Below are 27,841 nucleotides of genomic sequence, written 5' to 3' on the forward strand. Positions count from 1 at the left end.
AGGGACCACACATCTCAGAGAGCTTCCAGTTACCATAAGGTAAGCTAAGGCCAAGTACAGACTTCAACTAGTGTAAATAGTGAAGTGCAAGTAACTTTTAAACCAAGATCTGAGGACCTCAGTGACTCAGACTGGGGTCTATTATAAGAATGGGTGAGGTTCCATGGCCTGTAATGTGCAAGTGGGCAAAAGTACATGATCATGATGGTCCTTTCTGACCCTGAAGTCTAGGAATAAATCACCTTCTCTTCAAGTGCTGGTCCCTATGTGCATTGCACTGTGGGTGATGGCCAAGCCGTACTCAAGGAGGAGAGGGCGAGGTAGCAGGTAGAGCTGAAAGGAGGACTGCCATTCCAAAAGATGCAGGAGTTGTGTCCGGAGTCAGTGTCTCACCAGCGTGTGGACTGAGCCCCTCCCAGCTGCCTTGCAGAAGTCAATGCAGGGTCTCAGTGACTGCTGACAAGAAGCCCATCTTGGTGTGGAGAGAAGAGGGGAGTGTTAAGTCAGGACTCTCTTGCTCTGGTACCCCATCTCTGCAGAGCAGGGGTCCAGGAGCGGGACACAGCAGAGCTGCTCCAGTCCAGAGCATGAATGGTAGGGGACTCCTAAGGGCGGTGCCCTGTTTCTAAGATATAGATATAGATCTCTCTCCCTCTCCCTCTCCCTCATGCAAATACTCCTCCCTCCTCTCTCCCCCCCCCCCCCGCCCAAGCCCCATGTCTTCGGGGGAGGGGGGCGGGGGAGGAGAGCAGGACAGCTTTCCCTCAGACAGCGCATGGCTTCTCTCAAACTTACCCAGCAGCAGCCAGCACACACACACAGTCACACACACAATCTAGGTCACAGTCTCTCACATGCAGTGTCTTTCGCACTCACACACTTTCTCTCTCCGTAGCTCCCAGCCCTATCCTTTCTGTCCAAGGCCCTGCCCCTTTCAGGGAGGTGCAGGGAGACCTGGAGCCAGCCTGTGACCACACACCAAAATTCATGAAGTGGCCCCCCCCCCTGTGAAAATTAGTGCCCACCCCTGGTGCAGACCCACACAGAGCCAAGGCAAACTACTCTGGATTCTAAATATCTACCCACTTCACATTACCAAGCCATGTGTAGATGCTATTTTTGTTGGCCACTTCAGAAGGAAGTTATACGCTCTCACTTCCTGTTTGTTCTTCAAGCTGCACAGATATTCAAGAAAGCAAAGCACACGAAGGTGACAAGGGCACAACATGGCCCAGACAATATGAAAGGGCACAGTCAGATTAAAGAGGCATTTAGAAAAGGAGACAGTCCTTCCTCTGATGTAACGGGAGCATTGCTTCACCGACTTTAACAAAGCTCTGGCAATCTACAGCAGTGTCCAATTATTAATGCTTTCTCGGATTATTCAAATGGAAATCGTTTTGATAAGAGTTCACTATTTGTTATTTTCTGCATTTCTCTGAGCTTGGAGAGTGACAAATAGGCAGTTCACTCTCCAGTGAACTACAGTGGTACTTGGGTTGGAGACAATGCAAGGGGACGTCTGAACACAAACAAGCTTTCCAATACACTTTTTAAAAAGTGTTCCACAGAAACATTTCTACCGATCCATTGCAAAGGCATTTTGATATATGCTAGGCACAGGCTGACTCGCATGAAGTAGCACCTCTGCCCACCGCAGGATGGTGTCAGAACTGTTCAAATGTGTGCCATAGACCCTGTACTGTTACCAAACGCCCTGCCCCTCGTTCACACAGCAGAAACCTGCACTTTGGAGCAGGAAGAACTAAGCTTGATCACTGGTTTTCAGTGAACTGCTGGGAGGCCAACGTGTGGCTAGACTTCTCCCACTGCACTTCTGCTCAATGGGGAAAGCAAAAGACAAGTTCACATTGCAGAGTGATGTCAATGACCATTACTAAACCAAGGTGAGCAAGCAGCACAAAAGCTTTTGCAGCTCCCAAACCTTGAGAGGGGAAGGAAGGTTATGTCTTCCAGAATCCGCCTCCCAGGACCCTGCATCAGACCAATCCAAACGTCTCCAAAGGCCCACACATGATACCTTTGCGCTTGACAGCAACAACAGAGGCAACCAGCCCCACAGGGCTCAGGACGAGCCCTTGTTCCCCACAGAGGATCTCTCGGCCACTTCAGCTGGAACTTACCTAGTAACAGGAATTTCCTACTATCCCCATAGAGCTGTCTCAGGTTGATGCAGAATTCGTGTATTGAAGCCCCGTTGCGATATTCGTGCAGGAGCATTGCAAACTGCTGGATCTCTTGAGAAGAGAGTTTGGTTCTTAGCTAAGGAGAAGCAGCACAAAGCATGATTCGACCTTACTTCTAAGAGGGAGAAGCCACGGCTAGTGAGGAAGAAAACATTCAATTGGCTCCGTTGAAAACAGCAATTAAGGTTCATTCAGTGGTGGACAAAGCAGGGATTGACACTCCCCCAACATAAACCAAGGGTTTAAAATACATCAGTGATGTCCTTGTTGGCAAAGGGAAATGATATTGTTGAAATCCACCACTGGAGGAGGCCAGAAGCTGGAGCATGCTGAGGAATCAGTGAGAGCAATACCTCCATGCCTAACTCCAGCCAGGGTGCCAATCATCTGATATGGACAGGTATGAACAGCAACGCAGTCCCTAGCGTCACTGCTCACTAAAAGGGTACGTCTACACAGCAGTGTTCGTTATTCCGAAACATGGTGTGCATCTATACGCCAAGCCTTTACAGCCTCTTCCCGACTTACGAACTGGTTTTGTAGGCAATTGCTCGTAACTCGGTTCATTCATAAGTCGGACCCCATAGAGTTACACGCGACCGCGCTGTTCATAAGCGCGAATCGCGTTCGTCACTTGGGGTCCGCCATTTACAGCAGCTTCGGTCGTAACTGCGAACGGTCGTAAGTCGATCGTTCGCAACTCGGGGACCGGCTGTTTTTCGAAATCATGTCGAGCTGGAGGACTTCTTACTCAGACTCACGGTAACCCTCATTCCACAGCGGGAGGAAGAGTGCTCTTCCTTCAGCTTCCCACTGAGCAGACAGCAACAAAAGCTGAGGTAAGCTATTTCGACTTCAGCAACGCAACTGACGTAGCTGAAGTTGTGTAGCTAATTCGACTTTAGCCCTGCTGTGCAGGCATACCCAAAGGGACTCAGAGGAGGCAACCAAGCAGCACGCGCTTGGTTAAATCCTTCTTCGGTTATTCCGAACCCTGTTAGCTCAGTGACCCACGTCAGTGATTGCTCCCACGATTGTGCTCCCAATGTCAATTTCATAGCCTGTGCAACAGTCGTTTCCATACAGGCGGCATCACCACTTGAGCACTGTGCTCTACAGGCACCAGGGAGCTTTTATCAAAGAGCATTCCTGTTCACAAGAGACTTTGCTACACGAGGGAGGAAGCAGCACTGGGAAGCTGTGTGCGGATCGTTTACTTCCAGAGCCAACTTATGTTCACGGCCCACTGAGGCACCAAGTGCAAAGTCGTTTGATGGCCTTGGACCCCAATCCCCACAATTCCTAGGTGACCAGGAAATAATGCGACAGGATAGAAGAAAACCAGCCAGGGGTATTCCTGGGACCTGCCCCCTGTTGCTGCACTACTGGCAGAGCTCACCGGGGGGTTCTAGCTCCCTGCTAAGGGCAAGGCTGCATTCCCAAGAACGGCAGCCTGGCTGACACTACTGTACAGGGGTCGCATCACCTTGCCTGTGCTGCTGCTCTTTCCCGTGAGCGGACAATGCCCTGACCGCCGCAGACATTCCTACCGTCATCATGTAGTCCTGGAGCAGCTCCGCCGCCGTGGTGCTCAGCTCGCTCTCACTGACCGTCTTAACGTGCGGAGACTGAGGCGTTAAGGAAGAAGGAGAATTGCCACCTGCGTCCAAGGATTCCGGAAAGGAGCTGAAATGCAAAGAGATCGGTGAGCTGCCTGGAAAGCTCTGGGCTTCATCTGGGCCTCCATTACGGTCTAGCAGAGCGACCCTGGAGGAGTGTCCTGGGGCAACTCATCTTAGCAGAGTCCGTCCTTTGTATTGGGAGCATTGCGGGGACTGTGGGAAAGGGTTAGAATGCCAACAAAACTGAACCAGCTCAGAGGGAAGAGCTGCCTTGTAACCCATGTAAGTGAGTACATTCTACGGACTTCTCCGGGAATCCTGTAGTCATTTAGCTACCGAAGAAGGGAACTGAGCCTCCCATACCACTGTCAAATCACAGAACACTAGAACTGGAAGGGATCTCGAGAGGTCATCAAGTCCAGTCCCCTGCCCTCACGGCAGGACCAAATACTGTCTAGATTCTAGATCATCCCTGACAGGTGTGTAACCTGCTCTTAACTATCTCCAGAGATGGAGATTCCACAATCTCCCTGTGCAACTTATTCCAGTGTTTCACCACCCTGACAGGTAGGAACTTTTTCCTAATGTCCAACGTAAACCTCTCTTGTTGCAGTTTAAGCCCATGGCTTCTTACTAAATCAGAGGTCAAGGAGAACAATTTATCTCCTTCCTCCCTGTGATAATCCTCTAGCTGTAATTATCAAAAGGCATTCAGGGCGTGTTTTGTGGAAGTCTCCCTACTGGGCTGTAAACCTCATGTCATGGTCACATAAATAAGGTATCAGCCCCCTAAGCCAAACTGCCCTGTACACAATGCGTACTATCAACTTACAAAGTGCTTGCTTCTGTTTCATAAGATTCTTTGATGTCCACTTTTGTTGACGAGTCATCTGCAAGAAAGATTTCACGCAAGAGATTTACCACCACAAATTCTATTTCCTAGCCCAGTGGCGTGCAAACGTTTTCCCAGTGTGACTCCGGGAAAATTTTGGTTGAGAGGAAAAAACCCTACAGCACGGCCCCTTTAAATGCCACTCTCTTCGCCCCCGCTGCGTGTACACCAAGCAAGGGGAAAAAAAAATAGCAGCCGGCCCAGTGCTGCGACACCCCCCAGAAGACAGCCGAGACTGACCTACAGGTTGCGCACCGCTGTCCTAGCCTACTGGCCATGGACACTGTACGTAATTCCACTGCGAGTGTCCCTGGCTAGAGGATGAAAAATAAAACCTACAGGATGGGAATTGCGGGAGCGTTTTCTGCCCCTTAGGACAGTGTTAGGAGACCAAGAGTTGCACAGTGTAATATTGCAGAGTGCCCCTTTATCAAACTGCTCCCACTGAATTAAAAGGAAACAAAATACACAACATCTGTGGGAGAGTGCGGGACAGCCAGAGTGCGCCTCACACCACAGGCCTTTACTTGCCCCTTAACTATCGGAAAGTGACAGCTCCAGATTATCATCATCAGAGTGGAGATAGTTCCCTGGGCCATTCAACTCCTCACAAAGGTTAGATCAGGGCCCCCGTTGTCACTCAGCTGGGGGCATCGGAGATGCATCCTCCACTTGCCGTTGGCAACACATATCAATGATAAGACAGGGCCCCAGGAAGATCTGGGCCTCTGTTTGGATCCAAGAGCGTGACCAGAGAAGGGAAGCAAAGGGCACTACTGCACCAAGTACTGAGGCCATGCACTGCTGGCTGGAAAAGGGGTGTGTGGGGCAGGGACAGGGAAAGAGTGAAAGGAAATGGTGCTGGACATACCACTGTGTAGGGACATATGGCGCGTTGGTGTCGAGGCCCCATCAAATATGGCTCTATCTAAGAAGTCTATTGTGGACTCAGTGTAAACGATCTGGAAGACTTGGCTGAGAAGTGAGCAGAGTTCCTCTGCAGTTACCTGGGGAGGGAGAGAAAGAAGGGTCAGGCAGGGAGGTTGCGGTGCAAGATGCCTTTGAAGGAGTCCGCACGTGCTTCTATTCACCCCCCAAAGGAGCTGCCCCATGGCGCGCACAGGTGGATCAGTGCCAGTACTATTATGGCACTACAGCACACTAAAGAGAGAACACCCCCGGTTCCAGCGCTGGGAAATACACAGTCGCCTCCTGCTGCCACCACACTGACTGCTCAGCGCACGGCCGACCCGAGGAGGCTGTTCAGGAGATTTCAGCATCTTGGCTAGTAAAAAGGCTTGGTAAAGAAACAAGCCTGGAATGTGAGAAAAGCCAATTCTGTCCCCATGGTTTTCTACAGCATTCATGTACCTAGGACTAAACTACATCATGTGCTTGCAGCTCCCTTGCCACTTCTGTCCTATGTTAACCTGGAGTGTAAACGCAGTGGGGCAGCAGCCGGGGTGGGAAGCTGTACAAGTAACTAAGTTTATGCCAAAGGAGGGCAAAACCTCGGCCCTTTGGCAGTGAAGTCACATTGTAGCCATTGCTCACCCTTTTCCTGGGCCGGAAAAGACCAACAGCAGCCCTGGCTGCTTATCATGACACTCCCTTTAGCAGCAAGCTCAGGAGGACTATAAGGGTATGCCTATGCTGCATGCTTATTTTGAAAGAAGCTATTCTGGAAGAAATACTCCAAAATAGCTTATTTCAAAATAGCGCGTCTACACTACAGGGAAGCCTCAAAATGAGTCCTAGACAAGCTTCCCTAATGTGGACGTGCTACCTCGATTTAGAGCCCCAAGAGGCTGTGGGAGTAATTAGTCTTAATGGCCCTGGGGAAGGTGCTATTTCAAAATAGCAGCAGTGGAGCGTCCACACTACAGCTACTCTAAAAGAGCTATCGCGGAATAGGCGTTACTCCCTGTTATTCCGAACCAACGCTTCTGTGTAGACGCACCCTAACGGCGTAGTAGCCGCTTTTCCAGATTCCTGACTGCAGAGAAGTGGGGCAGCGACAGACCTACGGTAAGAAGAGCTGTTCTCTAGTCTGCTCTGAATTGCACTGTGAAGCTTGTGACAGGGACAGTGTTTCCTTATTTGCACAGTGCCTAACACCCTGATGGAGCCTTAAGAACGTGCTGAATAAATGCGTTATGCAAAGAAGGGTGTTAGCAGAGGCAGCACAAACGCCTTCAGGGAAGCCATGCTATGGGTATTCCTGGACAGGGAGAATGGTTTCTCCTGTAACTGGCTGCTCGGCCAACACTTTCTCCCAATCTCAGCAAACCCAATTTGGATATTACGCTCGTGGGGCACCAAGCTTACCCAACTCAAGGTACTAAAAGGGGCACATTACAGTTCACACCGGGATGGACTGTGATCCCAGCTAGTCCCGGGAAGTAACAATAACTTCTTGTGCAAGTAACCAAGGGCTGGAGCCAAGCTATTTATTTACATAGGATAATCCATACAACCAACCAGAGCGCTTTCCCACCCCCCAATTTCACAGGTAGCAGCATGAGTGCCAAAGAACTAGTACTATCCCTTACTTTGTTCTCTGTAGCCAGGACCACCAAACAGCACGCTTCGACAGGCACCATGCCACTTTCTGACAGCGACCCCGACGTAAGCGCTTTAGAGCTTTCTGCACAAAGACTCTGGCTCGGAGAAATCCCAGGGTCCTGAGCTGAGAAACAGACACACCATCAATATCAGTGAGAGGAAAGGAGAGGGGAGGTACGGAAGCCATCAGCTCACTGCAGGCCTAAAACATAAGTCCATGTGGCACAGGCCTGGTTAGAGAGGCCTGAGGCCTAGCTGACAATGGACAACACATGGCTAATATAAAGCTAAGCTGGGAGCCAGAGGCAGGCCGCTGCTCACAGAACTTGACACAAACAGGGCTGAGTGTGCAAAACACACTAATTGTTAATAGGTCCAGGTATGGACCAGTAATTGGTGCTAGGTACTGAATGCAAAACAGTAACTGGTACTGGTCATAAATTGAAAGCACATGGCACCAGCAGCTCATTACAAAAAGACCTTGGTACTCACACTCCCCACAGATACAGACCCAGACTCAGGAAAGGATCTAAAATGGCAGCATGATGGATAGAGATGATCTAATCAAACCACGAGGTGCAGGGTGATGGGTGGTATCAGAGGTGGTATCAGAGGGCGGCAACCTGACACGTCAGGAGTGGTGTGTTACTTGGCTGCACCTTACATAAAGTGGTGTTTTGGGGAGAAAGTCTTTGGATGACCTGGGGGGCAGTGGAAGTTTCCCGCTGATTGAGTCATTCCATTGTTACGGGGTACATGTGCGTAGTGGTTCAGTAGACTCTACTGACAACTATGACTGTACTTCAATCCTCATCTGATTTGTGGTCTTTGGGGACTCGCTCGGAGTCTGCTGTGGAGACTAAGTGCACAAGTTGACACGGCACACACCACGGAGCACACACGCAAGCAGCCTTCTGGTTATCTGCAGTGATGGAGCCAAGGGACCTGCGAGGACGCCTCGGCAGTAGGCCCTGACTGGCTGCACAGACCTATGCGATAAATGTAGCCAGCTGCCACCCAGACGTTGATTCCCATTCTTTGGGATGGAGTGAGTTTGTTTATCCAAACACTCTTTCCCCTCATGCGTGCAGCCTGCGATTTGCCAGGATTTCCTCCCTCTGTAGGAGCATGTGGGAGATGGCCACGCAAATCCGTTCCGTACTTTCATTCTAGAGGTTGGTAAGGGACTTGTCACTTCGGCAATTCAATTCGTTTAGAGCGAATCAGATGCTGACTGCTGAGAAGTGTAAACTGATCAGACTTTGCCTCTGTATTCCTCTATTCTTTATTTTCACAAAGAATTTCAATTAGCACTAACCAAGTAAAGTAGACGGGCCAAGCTGCTTTGCTAACAAAATCCCAAAGGTGACTTTTTTCATGTCAATTGCAGCTGAGCTTAACTGGCCCATTATACTGTGAGAATGAAGGAATAATTCTACATCTTCCTAAGCCCCTTTATCTCATGCGCTTACACTGAAATACTTGTAAGAGTGCAAGGAAGGTTGAGTGAATTAAGTCAGCACAATCAAGGCTAGGGGGGGCTGCAAAGAAGGAAGGCAACAGATTCAATGGCAAGAAAGCAGCTTCCTCTTGTGGAGCAGCAGGACCTAGCGCAGAGCATGGATCTGGCTTGAGATCCATGCATTGTATACAACAGAAAATGTCTGAATTACAAACAAGGCTCTTTTCCCACTGAAGAGTTCTGACAATTTCATAGATCACTAGCTTCACTATTGTGGCTTAGGTAGCCACAAGAATCCATCAACAGAATGACAGCCTCGTTTATCCTCTATAGTGTTCATCACTGTCAATAAATCATGGCCATTCAGACTCAGCTCCCACAAAGAGTTCCCCCACAGGATGGTATAAATGTATTAACCAGGCCTGGTGGAGAAATTCCTGAGCCGTTCCTAACTTTCACAGCAGTCTCCCATGCTGATTCAGAAGGACTGCACAACACACACACTTCTTACTACTCAAGTTTGCCTGGCATGTGGGCATGTCCATTCTACCTGAAGTGCACTTATACGAACACGTTTTCCACATCTCCCTTCTAGGGAGCGACACCTGCCACGAACTGAGCCACACTGCGGTAGATGCAAATGGAAACCTTTCCAAATAGCCTTTAATAGGTGTAGTAGGGATAAAACAAACCAACTAGTTTTAAGATGTGGCTCTGAATTTATGAATGGGACTAGATGGCAGGGTGGTCTGTGACAGCAGGAAACACCTTTCAGTCTGGTCTCCCTATGTTAAAGGAAACAAATTCCAGTTCTATCAAAACTCACTTTTCCTTCTAAATTGATGAAATATCTTGTTCACCTGCCCCAGGGACAGTTAATGGCTGTTCCCATTTCACTAAGCCCATCAGATCTAAGAGCCCGGTTGTAAGCACAACGTAGGTCTACTTTTAAGATCCCTTTAGGCCACCAGAGTGTGCAAAAAGGCCTTAGGGCAAATGTAGTCTAAGGGCTTGAGTCTCAAGTCAAAGAGATGGAACCAGCAAAGCCATCTCTGTGCTGCGCACAACCTACCTGTTTTCAGTACTACCAGGTGTGAGGAATCATCACGGATGTAGGACACAGCTGCGATGTCATGGATGGGGACCCTGAGTATGATATCCTCTCCATCCCTCCACACCAGCTTGACATTGTAGGCAGACAGACTAATCACAGCATCATGTTCCTGGGTAAGCTGACCTGGGAGCTGATGTGCCCTCTACAAACAAAAAAACCTTTCATTAAAGCAGAATCATTTTCCTTTCATTATCCCCGGGCACGACATGGTGGCACCGTGCTCCCAGGAGAGGAGCACCCTCACATCACCTGTCTGCAGTTCACATTTTCTGGACCCCTGATAATTGGTCATGCACTGATGACCTTCACTATTAAGTTTCTGAGAACTGGACCCAACAAGATACATACCACAGGTTGAACCTCCCTGGTCCAGCACCCTTGGGACCTGAGTGGTTCTAAACGAGGGAATCTGCCGGACCAGTGGAAGTCAGGCATCTGGGCTCTCCCTGGGGCGCCCCTCCTAGCTGCTGCCCCAGGAGAACCCAGAGGCCTGACCTCCTCCAGGCTACCTGCCTGGTTCTGCTGCCCCCAGCTTGCTCATAGGTCTCTGCTCCCTGCCCCACACAAGGCAGCAGCTGCTCTCAGGGTTCCCTGGTCTGCTGCTCCTGGGGTTTCCTGCCTCCAGCCACCTGGCCCTGCGCAAGGCAGCAGCCACTCTTGGGGCTCTCTGCCATTGTCTCCAAAAGGGTGGCTCTCTGCTCCCAGGTCATTGGTCCTGCGGGCTGCCCCTGACTAGACTGGCTGTCGCTCTCAACCTCTTCAGTTGGGGCTCTCTGGTCTAGCATCATCTGTGGTCCTACTGTCCACAGATGTTGCCGACCACAGAGTCCCGGACGAGAGAGGTTCAAGCTATAATACATTTCACATGACTGGACAATAACTCTTTGCTTAAGCTTCTCCTGCAGTCCTGTGACCTGAACCATCTAACCATGCATTGCATCATCTTCTAGTTCTTGGGCTGCAAGTCTTCCCAGAACAAAGATCAGACTTTAACCTCTCTGCCCAGCAGCAGCAGCCTTAGCTCCAGTACCACATGCAAACGCTGAATAAGAACAGTAGCGACAGTACAGCAGGTATAATTCACTGAGTAAGGGTTGGAATGGATAGCACTCACCTTTGCATTGTCTATCAAATGCAGTATTTCAGTACGACTGGAGGGATTCAGGTACCCTGGGATGGATGTCAGCTGGCCTAAATACTGGGAAGGAAAAGACGATCCATTACAACGAGAGAGATAAACCAACACTGAAATCCTTCCCTGTGTACTCATATCAAGTGGGGTCCATTGAAAGAAGAAAAAGACAGTTGGAAATAAGCTTGAGCCTGGTTTGAGGGGAGTATTGGCAGGTTGCTCCCTCAATGCCACATTTGCGGTCACCTGATGCCTGCTCACAACGGATCACGAGCAATGAAGCAGCACAGGGTGGTTCACTCTTTATCCCACCTGGCTTCAAAGCACCTCTCAGCTTGAGAAAGGCTGAGCAGCTAACCCTGGAAGAGCATGATCTAGCACAGTGGTTTTCAAAGTTTTTAGGCTGAGGAACCCTTCCTCTTGGACAATGTGGTCTGCCACATCCCCTACCCCGCCACCACCCGAGATAAGTATATTCTGGCTAGATTGCCAAGTCTTCCTAAATAAAATGCATTGTCTGCCATTACGGGATTTCGCACAACAGGGAGAGTGTTCCTAGCCTGTTTGCCAGATGTTGGGTGTGAGCAGCAGGGAACGGATCACTTGATGACTGCCTGTTCTGTTCATTCCCTCTGGAGCACCTGGCATTGGCCAGTCAAGACAGGATACTGGGCCAGATGGACCTCTGGCCTAATCCAGTGTGGCCATTCTTATGTTCTTACCCCCTCCCCTCCATAAGAGCTCATGTATCCCTTGGGGTACACATGTCCCAGTCTGAAAACCACCGATCTAGCACAACGGTTTACTGACCGCTATCATTCTCCAGCAAGAATCAACCTCATTCCACCTAGATTTTTGTATCAAGAGATTAGACAATATCCTAATTAGCATTTTTCATAGAGGCTATGTCCCAAAGGCTTCGCAGGAGTTAAATATAGTTACAGCATTAACGAGTGACCAGGAATATATCACTTTTAGCTGAGAGGTCAGAGCGGGCGCTTGAGGAGGAGGAAATACACAAGAGAGCTGTTCCAGATGGCAGAAGCTGAAGAGAACAGTCTTGCATGAAGAGTGTCGAGATCACGCATGTGCACGCCCAGTCCATTAGGTCAGCCAGAGGAAGGGGAGGTCTGACATTTTGAACTTGACCCTAAAATGAAGGGGGGAGCCACTGCAGCAGCTTTAAGGCAGAGAGGCAACTTTGCACCTTCACGCTTCCGTGTCCCCTGCACTTGCTGCGGAGCGCTCACACTCGCCGAAGATCATAAGACAGACGTGAGCATCTCCAGGTCAGAAGTGTTCCCCAAAAGAGAGGCAGAGAGAAAAGAGCAGAGCGCTGCGGGAGTGAAGTCGGGTGCGATTCCAAACACAGTTTAATGCAGAGGACCCTATTCTGCAATGTGCCCTGCAGCAAAGGAATCTAGTAAACCAGCTACTGACCGTGGCCAGGAGCGTGACAGGATGAGGAGGCTGAAAGATGAAAGAAAGACAGCCCAAAAAGTTACCTTGACTTCCTTTTCAATGTAGTCATTCAACAATATGTCTGGTTCAACTCGATCGGGCAAGGACAGCTGCACTGTATGAAGAGGTCGTCTTTCCGTAACCTTCTCCTGGGCCTTTTTATCCCGACCCTTTTCACCTTTCAGGAAGACTCGTTTGAAAGGGGACACTATTCCAGGCTGCTGGCGGAAACAGAAATAGTGGCGTGTTAGGATTCTGTTCGGCACAACGGAGAATTAATGCACACGTGAAGGAGTGTCGCGAAAAGCAGGGCAGAGAGCTTGCGATGAATCACCTACAGTGCATAAAGAGAGTTTGAATTCAGGAGCAGCACAATAGTGCACAGTGGCTCTGTTTCAATGCGCCAAGCAACGATTACAGGAACTGCAGTGCTCAGGATCACTTTCTCCCTCTGAAAGGGCTCATTATTCACTTGTTGCTGTAACCCTTCCGAAAGGAATGGCTAGTTCTCCTCCAAGGGTGTAGCAATGGTAGTTTTCTAATGCACCTTTTCCCAGACAGTTTCCTTTCCTCCCCGCTCTGCAAGATTGAGAATTTTGCATTGATCCCAAGTGTTTGATTTAGAATATTTAAGAAAAAAAGTCAATGTTGTCCAGAACCGATGACACTTCACCAGCAAACCATGAACACTTCTCAAATGGCAGGGTCCATGTCAAAACTATGTTCCATGTTGGCAAAAAGCTGCTCTAAGTGTGCAGAATAGGTTTCCATCCAACAAGAGGCACCACACCACACCCTCACTGGGTGATGCTTACCGGGTAACGGTTAACCAGTTCCCCGGGGAGCAGCCCCAGCGTGAGGGCTGGGGGGCTGAAACAGTAAGATCGTGCTAGTCAGTTAACTGATTAACCAGGATTTTACATCCCTACTAATACTCAAGTTCAGAATAGTTAAAAAAAGGATCAGGGATAAATGTTTACTAAACTGCTCCGCCCACAGACTTCTTTCAAAATGAGGATCGAACCATTGGCAGAATGGGTGTGTGTGTGTGTGTGTGTGTGTGTGTGTGTATATAAAGAGAGACCAAATTGCAGTGTGGCACTAAAGCTTGGGACCAAATCCGAGACTATTGCAATCATAGGCCCATAAGGTTTGAAAGGACTGCAAGAATCATAACCCCTGCCAAGGTGCAGGACTTGTTGTGTCTAACCATCCAAGACAGATGGTTATCCCGCCTCCTTTCAAAGTCCTCCAGTGAAGGAGCCTCCACATCCTCCCTAGGCAGTGTCCCCTGCCATTGTCCTACCGTTCTTGCAGGTAGGAAGTTTTTGTGGCGATTTAATCTCAAGATGCTAGGCTATAATTTGAGCCCATTGCCTCTAGTGCTGCCCTCTGACAAAGAGCATGATTTCGCCATCTTTTTATAGCAGCCGTTCAAATATTTGAAGACCACCATCATCTCCCCCCCCCCCAAGCTAAAAACACACAAGTCCTTCAGCCTTTACTCCCATGGTGAGCACTCCATCACTCTGGTCGTCTTTGGTGCATTGTCACTCACCTCTGGATCCTTTTCAGTCTCTCTGCATCTTTTTTAGTATACTGGTAACCAAAAAAGGAAAAACTGTACTCCAGCTGAGGCCTAACCAGTGCCAAGCACAGCACTATCACATACCGTGACTTGCATGCTATGCCGCTGTTAAGGCAACCTAAAATTGCATTTGTTTTTGTCACAGCATTGCATTACTGACTCATGTTGAGGCGGTGATCTACCACCACTCCCAGATCTTGGAAAGCCAGTGTTCCTCTATTCTGTAGTTGTGCATTTGGTTTTTCTTCTCTAAGTGCAACATCTTACATTGGTCTTGGCTAAATGTCACTGCAAACTTAATCACTATGCTCTCTATACTTACAGCCAGGTCATTAAATAAAGATGTTAAACCCCACCAGACCCAGAACACATTCCCATGAAACCCTACTTGAAACCTCCCTCCAATCGGAGAGCATTTCATTATTTGCTTTTGGTTTACAGTTAATTATGTATCCACTTAATGGTAGTCCTGTCAAGCCCGCATTTCTCCAGCTTATTTATCAGAATAATATGTGGGATTGTGTCAAAAGCAATGCTGAAGTCTAGGTGTGCGTGTCCACTAAGGATGTTAAGTAACCACCAGCTCATTAGAAAAGATCTTGGTACCCACTCCTCACAGATACCGACCCACATTCAGGAAAGAGTCTAAAATGACAGCATGATGGATAGAGATGATCTAATCAAACCACGAGGTACAGGGGGATGGGTGGTATCTAAGTAGTGTCAGAGGGTGGTCACCTGACAACGTCAGAGGGTGGCAACCTGATATGTCAGCAGTGAGGTGTGATTTGTTTGTACCTGTATATAATGTGGTGTCTTGGGGCAGGAACAGTCTTTGTATGACCTAGGGGGCAGTGGAAATTTCCCACGGATTGAGTCATTCCATTGTGGCAAGTACATGTGTGTGGTGGTTCAGTAGAGTCTGCTGACAACTGTTCCTGTACTTCGCTTAACAAGCCTGGCCTGGCACCTTCGATCCTTCTCTGGTTTGTGGCCTTTAGGGCCCTCTCGGAGTCTGCTGTGATCATCGGACCCACATCATTGAGCACACCCACAAGCAGCCTTCTGGTTACCATCATCAACAGAGCCGGAGACCACGGCAGTAAATCCTCCTAACTATAATCGGCATTTTGAATCAAAATGCATACAATATACGGGCCTTACAGTTATTTTATAAAATGGTAAAACAGAAGGGTATAAAACATGTACGGAACCACCAAAGAGGGGCTGTTTTCTCAAAGACAAGACACAACCTCTTCAGTGTCTGGTTTGTGCAGCCAAATGGTTTCAGCAAGTCATGGATAGATTTGAAATATACTCCAACCCATTTCTCCCAGGGATTCTTACTTGACATTTCTCAGTCTCCACACCTCCTCTGCTGCCCAAGCAGTTCCCACTGTTGCTCCCAAGATCTTTGGGTTTTGCCCTACATTTGTAAAGTTCTATATACCAGAAAGTAAATAATTCTTTTTATCATGACTGACCACTGTTCTTCAAACTATTACCACATTTCCCTTTCAAGCATATAAACATGCACATGACAATTAATAGTTATAGATAGGGATTTGGAGCAATCAAGTTTTTGAATTACTCTGCTCCAGCTCCACTCCGGCACCAATAGTGACTGCTCCAGCTCCGCTCCGTGCTCCAACTCAAATTAATTTTTAACTAAATAAAAAAGTGCATACTGTAATTTTGAAAAAACATTTTTATTCAGAGTTTTAAAATTTAAATGTCATCAACAATGATACAAACTAGAATCATTCATAATTCAAATCTGGAAAAAATTATTGCAGCAGTCAATTAATCTTTCATAGCCTGCTGCAGAATATTTAAAATTAACTTTAAAGCCGAAAACAATTGCTCTACACTAGCTTGAGTTGTTGGCATGCTCGAAACAATTTTACAGGCAGCTTGAATGCGGTGTGGGTAGCTGAGAATGGCCTCAAAAACAGACTTAACTTTTAGCCTACCAATAGACTCCATCTCCTCACAATCTTCCCGAAAGTTTCTCTCGAATAAAGCTTCATTACAATTATGAATCGCAGAAACTCGCCGGCATCTTTCTTGTTTATCCAATTCCTTTTTGAAGTCGTCATCTTCTGAAGAATTGGTGCTTGAATTATCTCCATTTCCCTGTCATGGTTGAGGACATCTCAGGGATGGACGCTCGAACAAGTTCAGAGTGGAGACGGAAGTCTGAGAACAGCCTGCTATTTCTGAAGGATGTGAACTTTCCAAAGCCGCAAATTCAATTGTTGGTGACTCCTTTTGTTGTGTTTTTTTTCCTTCAACCTGTTTCGCCTTGGATATTTCCCTTGAGGTAAGAAGAATCCGATACCGTGTGTCAACGTACACTCCAGCAAGGAAATGAATTACTGTCAAAAAGCTTCTCTCCGCGTTTCTGCATAGAGGATAGAATTCCTTCTGCAATTTGTCCACCATTTTCTTGCAAGAATTTTGACAATTTTCGCCATTCCTTCATTAAAACTCCCAGGGTTACATCGACAGCTTGAAGATTCACAGTTGTTTGGTTTGGCTTTGCCAAGAGGTCTTGCAGGTTCTCACTTCATCCCATTCAGCTTTTGTAAACTTGAGTTCTCTTGTTCCAGCAGCAGCCACTTGTTCACAATAAGACTGAAAAACGAGAAGGCGATCAATCATCGCAAATGTTGAACCCCAGCGAGTCACAGTATCCAATGATTGAGTTACCCCATGCAGATCAAGCAGAACACTTCGAATACTTGGGGTTTGTAGTTAGACAACGACTTGTAGAATTTGCCAGAAATTTCTTTGCATGTTCTTTGTTCAGTCCATCCCAGATTGCCAACTGAAGAGTGTGAATACCACACCTCCTCATAAAGCCATGTTGGAAGTATGAGGCTAGGGTCATTAACCTATTGTGCAGCAGCATCCATATTGAGTTCAATTTCATCCATTCCTTTAGTTCCTTCATCTAGCAAAATAGCTTCAGTTCTGTCCACATCCCTGTTCTCAGAGGTAGAAGTGGTTTCATTGTCCTCGCTGAAATTTTTGACAGCACACGTCATGTTTGCTGCATTGTCAACGCACATGCTCAGCATTTGCATTTCACTGATCCCAAATTTTTCTAAAATAGCTTTTACTTGACTTTTCACGTAGGAACAACTGTGATGCCCTTCAGTGTCGATTATGTCCAAGGTTCTTACCACAGCTTTATCTTTTCCTTCTTCATAGTACTGAGCACAGATTGCAAGGAAATTTCGGTTTCCACGGGTTGCCACATCCATTTTCAGGGAGCACAATTTTTGCTCCAAAGCTTTCGTAAGCTCTTTGTGACCCGACTCAGCTGTGCTGACAACTAAATGACAAACTGCATCGTGCCCCGTCGAAGTGCCAAGCTGCTGACCCATTTCACCTGCAATTTTTTGGAATCCTTTGTTCTTTAACCTGAAGGTAGTGAGCGGTGTTGAACTGAGGCAAACCATTTCCACCAGCCCTTCATGGAAAGTATTGGCATTCATGGTGACTAACTTTTGAGGACTTCAAATATGAGTCAAGTTTTGTTTGCTCAATTTTGGGTTTCTTTTCAGATGAAGCTCCGCAAAAAATCTTTTCTCCAGGAGTTTTCAAAGAGCCAGATGAATGTCATTTAGCTGCGTCAGCTTTCTGTTTTGCCTCATCTTCCTGGTCCTTTTTTTGTAACCAGAGCCACCTAGTTTTCAGGATGGTTACGTTTTACGTGTCACCAAAGGTTGAAACTTTTCATGGTACTTGCTTCACTTGTCTTGAAGCTACATGGTCTGAGTTTGCTATTCATTTCTTTTTCCACCTTGCACATTGCCAATTTCTTCTTTGCTTTTCCCAAAAGCCCAAATTTGGGCTTTTCAAATTCAAAAGTAAAGACATTGTTGAGATCCTTTTCTGTAAATTGGCTATCAATCATGGGGGGGCAGATATGATTTTTTTGTTGAAGCCATGGCCAAATCTTCTTGTGCTGCTACTGCATCCAAATGTTTCTTGTTATGATCTTCGAAAAGCAATGAACAAAAGCATTACATTTTTTTTAAATAAATGTACCTGCTTATGATATCTTAACCACTTAAGGTACTTCGAATTTATTTTGAATATTCTGGACAAAAATTATTGCATTTTCTTTTTACACGAAATTATTATTAAAATATATTTTAATGTTTTTTGCAGTTTTATTGAAGAAAGAAGTATTTTTAATATACATAATTAATATAAGTTTGTATTTATTAATTGCACATTAGTTTTTCTTATGAAATTTTGCAGTAAAAATATTCTAAATATTTTCCAAATTTTTAATTGATCTCTCAAAAATGCTTTAATATAGATATATCAATGAAATTTGGTATGTGCCATAGTGTTAATACGTGCTATCACTGTTCTACAACATTAATTGTTGGGAAGTAACGAGGCTACATGTTACAAGGTTGAAAATAAACATACCAATCTGACTAACTAATCTATGTGAGTATGTACTCGCCTAACCTTGGCACGAGGGTGGGAGCAGTCTGCAGTGTTGCCGGATGTCTGATAATTATCTGATTCTTTAATAAAACATATCTCCAAAACTTTGTAATTCTGTACCTGTACATTAAATTTTGATTTCGGCCAAAGTGAGAATAACTGACACATTACATGAAGTGGTAAAGCATATGTTAATATCAATTGTTATACACTCTGAAACATTTGGCACCTTTAGGACTTTCTTGCTAAAATATCATTCAGTTTGGACTGAAAATGGAAGAAAAAAAAAACCACACACCCCAACTGGAGCAGTCATGATTTTCTGTGCTCCAGCTCCGGGCAAAAACCTGCAGCTCCACTGCTCACCTCCAGGCTCCGCTCCAAAGCCCTGGTTATAGAAGTAATTATCCCACTGAGAAAACTGGGCACCCTCAAATTTCTATGAGGAAGTAAGCAACTTTAGGGTTCAACCCATTATTGGGTAATAAAGTCAGAAAATTAACATTACAGGATTTATCTACTTTCAGTTGGTTTCTGCGTGACATTTAAAGTTTTCAAAAAAAAAATCAAAAGAAAGTTCAAGTTCAGTCTGGGGTCTGAAAAAAGAGCCACACCTTGAATTTTCTAATGATAATAGAAGCTCTGTGATCAGAAGTCAGTTAAATTATACTGAAGCAGAACAGAATCCAGCTTGTTTTTCCAAGGCTGTACCCACAACACAGGGCTAATGAGTTGTTTGTCTCAATAAAGTAAACAGATATGCCTCAGAGATGCAGTGAGAAGATATGCAAAGTAAGGAAGTGCTATTTAACAAAATAGCTTTGTAGACTGATAGCACTTTAAATTTGATCATACAAGTATGTTAACAGATGGCAGCAAGTTAGTTTTATTCTTTCTGTGTTCTCTGTTGAGTTGCCACCATTAAAATATGAACGTACCAGCCAACAATTCAGATTAATAGTTGGAAGAGAAACAAACCAAGGAACCCCGTAGAAAAATTAATTGCGCAGGCTGTGAAAGCTACTGCTATCTGAAAGCAGAAATCTAACAAACATAAGGACATGAATGCAATTAAAATACTCCTCCCCTCGTTCCGCAATTTCACCCATTTTGTAATCACAGCAGCAAACATACACATCAACTTTAGTAATCTCTGTTAATACCGACAAAGGCTTTACTCTACCAAGAAAGTAAGAGAAGCAGCAGTGTCTTCAAAGTAAACATATCCACAATTTAAGGAGCCATCAAATGGAACTTTTCAGTGATGTTTGAAAAGAGGACTTGGACTCTTGATGTCACGGAGGCACTGTGACAGTCCAGTGGCTGAGTTTTCAATACTAGGACCACAACAGGGCAAATAGCAAGGTACTGTGTGCACACCGAGTTCCAGGGGAAAGATAGCTATCACCAGTTTGCGACAGCACAGTTCACATAACTGCCCCACCAAACCAAACAAATGCAGTAGAGAACTCCAAATATACATCACTTCCAAAAGTCAAAGAGCAAAAGGAACACTGGAGTTCTACATACACTTGCTTTCCTATAAAATGGCCAGGTAGCCACACACAGACTTCTTAACTGAAGTGTTCAGGAAAAACGGTGCTGGAGTTAATAAATGCAGCATTTAGCCTCAGAACCAGCACAAGTGTCCATTTCTGTAGCTTGTATTAGAAGTGGAGAGCACCTGACCTGCAACCTCTCAGGATGTGTACACACTGGAAACGTTACAGCAGCACAGCTGCAGTTGCACTGCCAGACAACTCCAGAGTAGACCCCAACTCCCACTAGTGTAGGGGTCCGTCCACTGGCACCCCACTTTCCTGAGAGGCTGGGGGAATGGCCCATCACTCCAGCTGGCAAGTCCACAGGAGGGTCCTCTCTTCCCCAACTACAGCAGCTTCGGGGTCTGGAGAGAGGCATCTGTTCACGTAGAAGCCCTGAGCCTCTGCACAGGACAGAATAGCTAGTGTGTGGCCACGTAGCTTAGTGGGAACTTAGGTCTGCAGTGCAGGGAGTGTCTGACTTAAGATTGTACTGTAATCTACATTAGGTCAACTAACAGCTACCACAATAATCAGTGCAGCGACTGATGTCCATAATCTCGGCCTTCTGTCAGTGATGCATGTCCTCACCAAGCGCGCTTCCAACAACTGACAAGGAGACAGCTCCGTGCAGCCCCCTTCTGGGAGTGGGGTGCACGGGCAGCTGCTGGAGGCTTCTTGTCTCTGACGAGGAGATCTGCACCTGGAGTCTAGCTGCTATGCTTCCAGTGAGGAGCTGAGACCTCAGAGGGCAGCAGGACTGCAAATGGGGAGCCCAGGCAGCAGCCCAAGGTAGAAACCTGGCTTGGAATGGAGACCAGACAGAAGCCCATCTTGGAGTCATGAACTGACTTTGTTGTATTGACAAGAGCGATGGCCAACAGCCAGAGTACCAGTGTCCATACAGTCACCATGTCACGCTAGCTACACCAACATAAGCCCTACGCCTCTTGCGGAGGTGGAGTCATGTTAGTGTAGAAGGGAACTTGCATAGACAAGAGCAAGCATGTAGTGTAGACACTGACACAGTTATGTTGACCTACTTTGTGACATAAACCAAGCCTGAGGGCTTGTCTCCACTATGGGATGGATCGACACTGCAGCAATCGATCCACTGGGGGTAGCAGGTTCAATTAAAACCTACTTAACCACTGATCACTCACTCTCCCACCCACTCCAATACTCCACTGGAGCAAGATGAGCAAGGGGAATCAACAGGAGAGTTTCTTCTGTTGACCCAGCGCACTTTGGACCCTGCAGTAAGTAGATCTAACTACAGTGATTTGAGTTACGCTATTAATGTAACCCTAAGCTACACAATTTGATAGACCTGTCCCCATAGCATAGACTTGTCCTCAGATACAGCACATGCTTTCCACTCTGGCTCCCAGTGCAGGTCAAGTGAGTTCCAGCTGGCTCCACAAGTTGAGGTGTTAGTATTGTTTTGCAGGGTAGTCAGTGGTGAAACTTTGTTTCCCCAACAGCAGACCTCAGAGAGCCTGGCATTCCTGAGACCTAATTTCTGATTCCTCACCTTTAAAATGGGGAAGGGGCTTAGTGCTTAACAGAGAAGTACAGGGAATAAACCTATGCGCCCATAGGAGGGTGTAGAAATTAGGTCAAACAGCAATGCTTAGCTACTTCACAGGAATGTTACTGTAAAGCACTTCCAGTACATTAGTGAGCAAAATAGGATACAGTGCTTTACATCTTGCTACCGGAACATTAGCCAGTTAATTCCTCCGCTTCTCTAACCTAAGCGGTATCCAGCTTCAGAGCCTTCTCTCAAAAAACATGGTCACCGCGTTGTATGCTGCAGATCTTCTCTTATCCTTGCTCTACTTTGTCATGTTTACCGTATATAGTCAGTCTATCATGTTATACTGATATGTACAATCTGTGGTTAAGATTACCAAACCGTGCTGCAAGTTTAGCTTCTTCAGACTTCATTCTGTTCTTTTTCCCCCCATCAGTCTAAAATTAAAATCTACTAAAACAAGTTAATGCCTAACAATCTACAGAGATCCAGAATCATTTAACAACCCTCATATGCCATATTCAATTACGCAAAACTCATGTTTATCATCACATTTACTCGATGCCAAGTTGTGCTTGACAGTATCCAGATATAAGATACAGTGCGTGACCTGAAGAGCTTACATTCTATGGGGCATAAACAGAATGGGTAGGAAAACTTGGAACAAAGGTTACAAATACAAGCTCATGTGTCTGCTTCAATGGATTCACATAAGCCTCCCTCTTTCTTCCCAACAGTTGCAAACACAAGGCAGCATGTCATCAGGCCAATCATGTCATTAACCTCCTTTTCTAATGACTAAACTCCAAGAAAGGAACAGCCTTCTCTCCAGCAAGAAGGAGAGCTGAGCCCATCAGAATGAACCTGCTATACTTTGAGGTTTAGAGCCCTGAAGTCCGTAGGAGTTTTGCCTGAGTATGGGCTGCAAGATTTAGCACTCTGATTCAATCAAATTATGTAAGATACCAGAAAAAAAAGTAGCTGGTCTCCATAGCTTTCTGGCGCAGTGAGAAAAAATCCCCCAAGATTAGAGAGCTCTAACTCCACCGTCGTTAGAAATAACTGAAATTTAATTTAAGGGAAGAGACAAAAATCTGCAAGTCACTTTTAAAATAGTACACAAAACAATCCCTTTCTCCCTTTCCCCTCCCTGCCATTCACATGCAGAGCACTGGTGGCTTTACAAATATTAGCACTCCTATGTGACAGTCATTTGACCCAAACAATCTCTACACACCCTAGAAGGGACTTTTGGCTCTAGCCTCACAACTTCATCCAGGCTACAGACAGGTAGGAGGACATGCAAAAAACATGCTCCTTCCTAACTTACCTGCACATCCCAGTGCAGTGATCTGATCTCCGAATTTGAGAGGGAGCTTTAGAAACCTCTCATTATCAAGGGAGAATCTGGATTTTGCTTTCTGAAAGCCTGTCTTAAGAGAAACAGAAGACAGACAACAAGGAATCGTATGGCTCTTCAGAGACTAACAGATTTATGTCCCAATAAATCTGTTAGTCTCTAAGATGCCACAGGACTCCTTGCTGTTTTTGCGGGTACACACTAACATGGCGACCCCTCTGAGGAAGTAAGATTGTGACATACAACAGAGAACCAAGAATTACAGCGCTCTGAAGGCCCATCATCGTAAGGGTCAACACAGAACCTATGCCTACCTCATTCTCCATTTTCGTACCCAGCCACAGTCCGCAGAAGCAAAATGTGTAGGGAAGCCACTTCTCTAGCCCCAAAGAAGTCCCATTTCACCAGCTGCGCAGCTAATTATTGTAGCCAACAGCTTTCAACTTGCTGTTGGATCATGTGGAGGAGCAAGGCATAACTGTTAGTTTTCACTCTTCAAAAATAATGTGAGCAGGAAGTTGAGTAACCACAGTTTCCTCCTGCTAACCACCCTTGCACTGAAAAACAGTGAAAAATCTAGTTGACAAGAACAAGAAAGCTCCCACTGAAAAAGGTCAGACGAACATCTAACAGGAGCATCTGTAATGCTGCCACTGAACAAGAGGAATTATCTTGGGGTAAGTCAATGGCCCATGTTAAAATAGGCCAGGATGGATAATCAGTGGTCTGGAAATTTACAGTTCAGCAAAGCAGTGCTTTCCACTAAGCAGGGACTCAGTTTGAGGGGCTCAATTTAGCATGGAGTAAGGAAATACTGGAAAAAGCAAAGAAATCAAACTGTATTAGCTGTACACAATCCATCTCCAACACTAACTATCCTTGACCACCTGTGTCAACCTGTGCCACCAAGACAATGGGAATCAGCTGGGGAACACTTGCTTGTAGTTCCTACATTTGTAGATAGGTACTTATCCAAGGAATTGTGAATGGATACTCCCCCCAAACGTGAGAACGTCAAACACCAGCTCCCCTCCCACTCTCAGCTGTGCTACATACTACTTTAAGACCCTACCAAGTTTAAGACCAAGACCTGGAAAGTTCTGCCAGGACCTATTTGCAGCAATAGGGTTTTTATATAAGGTCCATGTCTGTCTTACAAAAGGTTGTCAGCCCCCGAAAGCCAGCTTAGGAAGCACAAGCCAGAAGACAGTCCTGCAAAGACACAAAGGAGTGTTCAAAGAAGCTTTGCAAGGCTTGGACAAATGGCAGAAGATGGGATCAGAAGAGTCATTAGAATTAGCTACAAACCATTTCACATACAGCAATAAAAGCCCAACACCATATTCCCTTAAATGTTGTGTGTAGCAGACCCACCACGCAGCACTGACCATTTAAACACAAACACACCTCCTGCCAGTTTCCTAACTCTCTGCATCTTGGATGATGGCTACTGGCACTAAGATGGTGTAACAGGCACACAAGGAGACTGACTAGAATTAGGATGGAAGCTTCCACACACGCTTCACCTTTTCTAAAATTAGGATCTCAAGGAGGTTACCTTTACATCTGGACTCAGCACCTCAAGCTGCCCTTTGCAGCCTGTACAGGACATGAATTAAACCCATTTTCACACTTGCCGTATACCGTTAGCAATTTCTAAGTATGAGATGAAATATTCCTAGCATGGATACAGCAGAAGCAGATACACTTTGGGGCTGCGAGACCTCCTTTTTCCTTGAGATTTGGGAAGCAGCCAGAGCTGCCAGTTTTCATTACAAAATGAACACTCCTTCCTCATCTTCTGCAATTAGACTCTCAAGAGGTGTCGTTTCCTAAGTCCTCCTCCCTTGGTTCCTTCCTGATCACTGCCGTGGCACATCCCGAGATGAGTCAGGGTGTAGCAACAGAGAGAAATTCAAATCCGTATCTATTACAAAAGGCATTGGGCCGGGATCAAGAGATCTGCTTAGAAGACCTAATAGTTGAGATGACAAGTTTCGAAAGACTGCTTTGCCTTGGAAAAATTCAAACTGGCAACAGCACTAATAAGAACCAAAGGGGGGGAACCCACATAACACCCAGGAGTCTCAGGTTCAGATCGTTAGTAATACAAAATTATGAAGCATTTTACTTCCAAGTAATTAGTTTTAGCATGGACCAAGGGGTCAGAAGCCAACATCCAAAGGCTAGCTGGTGGTTTGTGAGAAAATTGCCTTAGTACAACTAACAGTCAGGTATTTTCACTGAAAATATCTCAGACTAAAGCCTCAGAAGCATCTATGCACCTAACTCCCAATATTTGAGACACTCTGGGCCTCAACCTTACATCCTTGATGCCACTTTCAGTAGAGAGGTCGTTGAACTATCCTCTTGTCCTTGGCCTGTCAGCTCCCACCTACAGCCCACGTTTAGGTGAAGTAAGCAGGAAGGAAGCTCTCCCTGCCAGCAGCCAGTGCTGTAAGTGAGCATCTGTCTCCAACTAGTTCAAGCTATTTCATGTCTCCCTTAAAAAAAAAAACTCAGTTTAAAACAAGAACAAAGTCAGGGAAGCAGTCACACAACTGGCACTGTGTTTCAGAAACCTGGCAAGCCACAGAAATCTGTAGTCACTGGTAATGAAAGAATGGGATGGACTGTATTTAGAGCTGCCTGCTAGCAAGCTGATTGTTTTCACATGAGCAACTGAACTGCAATGTTGACAAATATTAAAGGAGTGATGGACAAGTTGCTAATGGAAAAAGTAACCCTCCCAACAACAATGAAATCAGTGATCACTGGCAGAACCAGCAGCAGCCATGGCAAAATGTTAATTGATATTTGCATTCTACCCACCTAGAATTCCCCCTGCAGTTTGAAGTGGGAAAGCCTCTTTCACCTCTGACTTGAATTGCTGTATCTAGCATCCCTGTGCTGTTCAACAGCGACTGACGTCACCCCACAATGGAGCTGCACTTTAGTGATGGCAAAGAGAGCCAAGGGTGTGAAGCTGGACGGATTCTTTGGTATGAAGGGCACCACAAACTCTCCATCCCCAAAGATCTGGGCCATTTAAGCCTCCTGGAGCTGGCATACTCTACCCTTTTCCATTAGTTTTAGGATATTCCAATTCAGTTTGTTATTGCTGGTTGGTTTGCAACAGTAACTCCATCTACCAGATGGACTGTTTATCAATTAGAAACTGATTGCATTTTGCGACTAGAGAACATTTTATTTATGGAGTTAGTACAATAAGCCAGATCCATTCAGAAACACTCAATCAAAAAAAAATTCTGCTTTTAAAATAGTTGTGGTTAGTTTGCATTTTTTTCTCCTCCAAACAGCCAGCTCACTGGATTTTATATGTGCAAACGAGTTTTGCCAAGGGAAACAGTCGGAGATTGGTGAGCAGAGTGTCAAAAATAGCCTGTATTAATGAACATTGGGAATATAAAAAAAAATAATAGTCTGCACTGATTTTATGAGAGCACCACTTAGCATTACGTAACATCAGAACGATATCCATTCTGACTGATTCAGCCCAGGCAGCACTCAAAGTAAGGAAAGTTGAACTTTTGTCCATGTCCTAGAGCAACTATTGATAAAAAGCCCTAACAGATTAACTTGTCTGAGCAGTTTCAAAGGCTGCTGAAATAAAGCTTTCCTATCATTTATACTGCAGTGTGCCAGGAAGCTCACGATAGAATTGAGACCCTCTTAGGCACTATAATATGAATACAAAAGACAGTCTCTTGCCCTATGAGGTTTACGAAGCACATTCTTCTACCCTGCGTTTCCTCTGCTCTCTTAGAGAAAGGCAGTCAGTTCAGAAATAAGCAGGCTACATATTTCTGTAATCTCTCATTTAAATCTCCAAGCGCTTTACAAAAGTTAGTTAGGTTTCATCCCCATTTCATGGTGGAGACTAAATCACAGATATTCAGTAGAATTATTATAAGCACTCATGGAGGAATTTAGGACTTTCCAAACAAAAAGGTAAGTTTGAGTTAAATAAAAAAAATAACCCTTCAGCTCACTACAGCAACATCTCCGGTAATATACAGAAATACTCCATGGGTCTGCCCTCTAGAACTAGTCTATATAAAATAACCCACAGGATGTACTGAATCCATGATTTCAATCGCTTGTGTGCTGGAGATTCGGTACAGACAATGCAGTATTTGTACTTGAAGCAAGTGTATGGTCTCATAACTTGATAGAGCTTTACCAAGTGGTGCAGCATGGATATTATTCCTGTAGCTTTCACGCTGCTGACCACAAGGGCCCAGTTAAAAGTAGTGAAGTGAACCAGGTCTTGTCAACTTCTCTGGCTGCAGAAAACAGGGAACACCAGCTGAGGCATTAGAGCAGGACTACTCAACTTTGGAAGCCCCGGGGGCCACAATGATACTCACAGCACATGCAGAGGGCCACAACTTAAGTATGATTGCATATACAGGCAGTCCCCGAGTTACGCGGATCTGACTTATGTCGGATCCGCAGTTACGAACGGGGTTTGCTGCCCATCTCCCTGGTCTGCTGGAGACCAGCAGACCAGGGAGACGGGAAGCAAAGCCTCTGAGGATGCCGGCAGCGGGACAGCCGCGGCGCGTCTGGGCTGTCCGCTGCCCGCGTGCTCCGGGGCTTTGCTCCCCGTCTCCCCAGACCAGGGAGACGGGGAGCAAAGCCCCGGAGCACACGGGCAGCGGACAGCCCAGACGCGCCGCAGCTGTCCCGCTGCCGGCATCCTCAGAGGCTTTGCTCCCCGTCTCCCTGGTCTGCTGGCCTTCAGCAGACCAGGGAGACGGGGAGCAAAGCGGAGCAAAGCTGCGGAGCATGCGGGCAGCCGCAGTGCATCTGGGCTGTCCCGCTGACCCCGTGCTCCGTGGCTTTGCTCCGGACGCCTGTGGT

General features: G+C 46.2%; 1 protein-coding gene across 7 annotated transcripts in view; it reads right to left on the reverse strand.

Moving 5' to 3' along the window:
- Positions 1-27,841, reverse strand: part of CCM2 (CCM2 scaffold protein) — an 84,230-nt gene that overhangs the window by 18,967 nt on the left and 37,422 nt on the right. For 2 of the 7 annotated variants that reach the window (XM_075923000.2, XM_075923005.2), the window contains exons 2-9: positions 12,500-12,676; positions 10,977-11,060; positions 9,821-10,004; positions 7,274-7,410; positions 5,593-5,728; positions 4,662-4,719; positions 3,758-3,893; positions 2,145-2,283 (exon numbers count right to left, since the gene is read on the reverse strand). In XM_075923000.2, the coding sequence (XP_075779115.1) occupies positions 2,145-2,283; positions 3,758-3,893; positions 4,662-4,719; positions 5,593-5,728; positions 7,274-7,410; positions 9,821-10,004; positions 10,977-11,060; positions 12,500-12,676 (1,051 nt within the window). Of the gene's footprint in view, positions 1-242; positions 473-2,144; positions 2,284-3,757; positions 3,894-4,661; positions 4,720-5,592; positions 5,729-7,273; positions 7,411-9,820; positions 10,005-10,976; positions 11,061-12,499; positions 12,677-23,268; positions 27,312-27,841 lie in introns of those variants that run through there. The other 5 variants (XR_012902154.2, XM_075923002.2, XM_075923003.2 and 2 more) reach the window with 5 other exon arrangements.

Source organism: Pelodiscus sinensis, chromosome 2, assembly GCF_052426305.1.
Source record: "Pelodiscus sinensis isolate ZL-2025 chromosome 2, ASM5242630v1, whole genome shotgun sequence".
NCBI classification, from domain to species: domain Eukaryota; kingdom Metazoa; phylum Chordata; order Testudines; family Trionychidae; genus Pelodiscus; species Pelodiscus sinensis.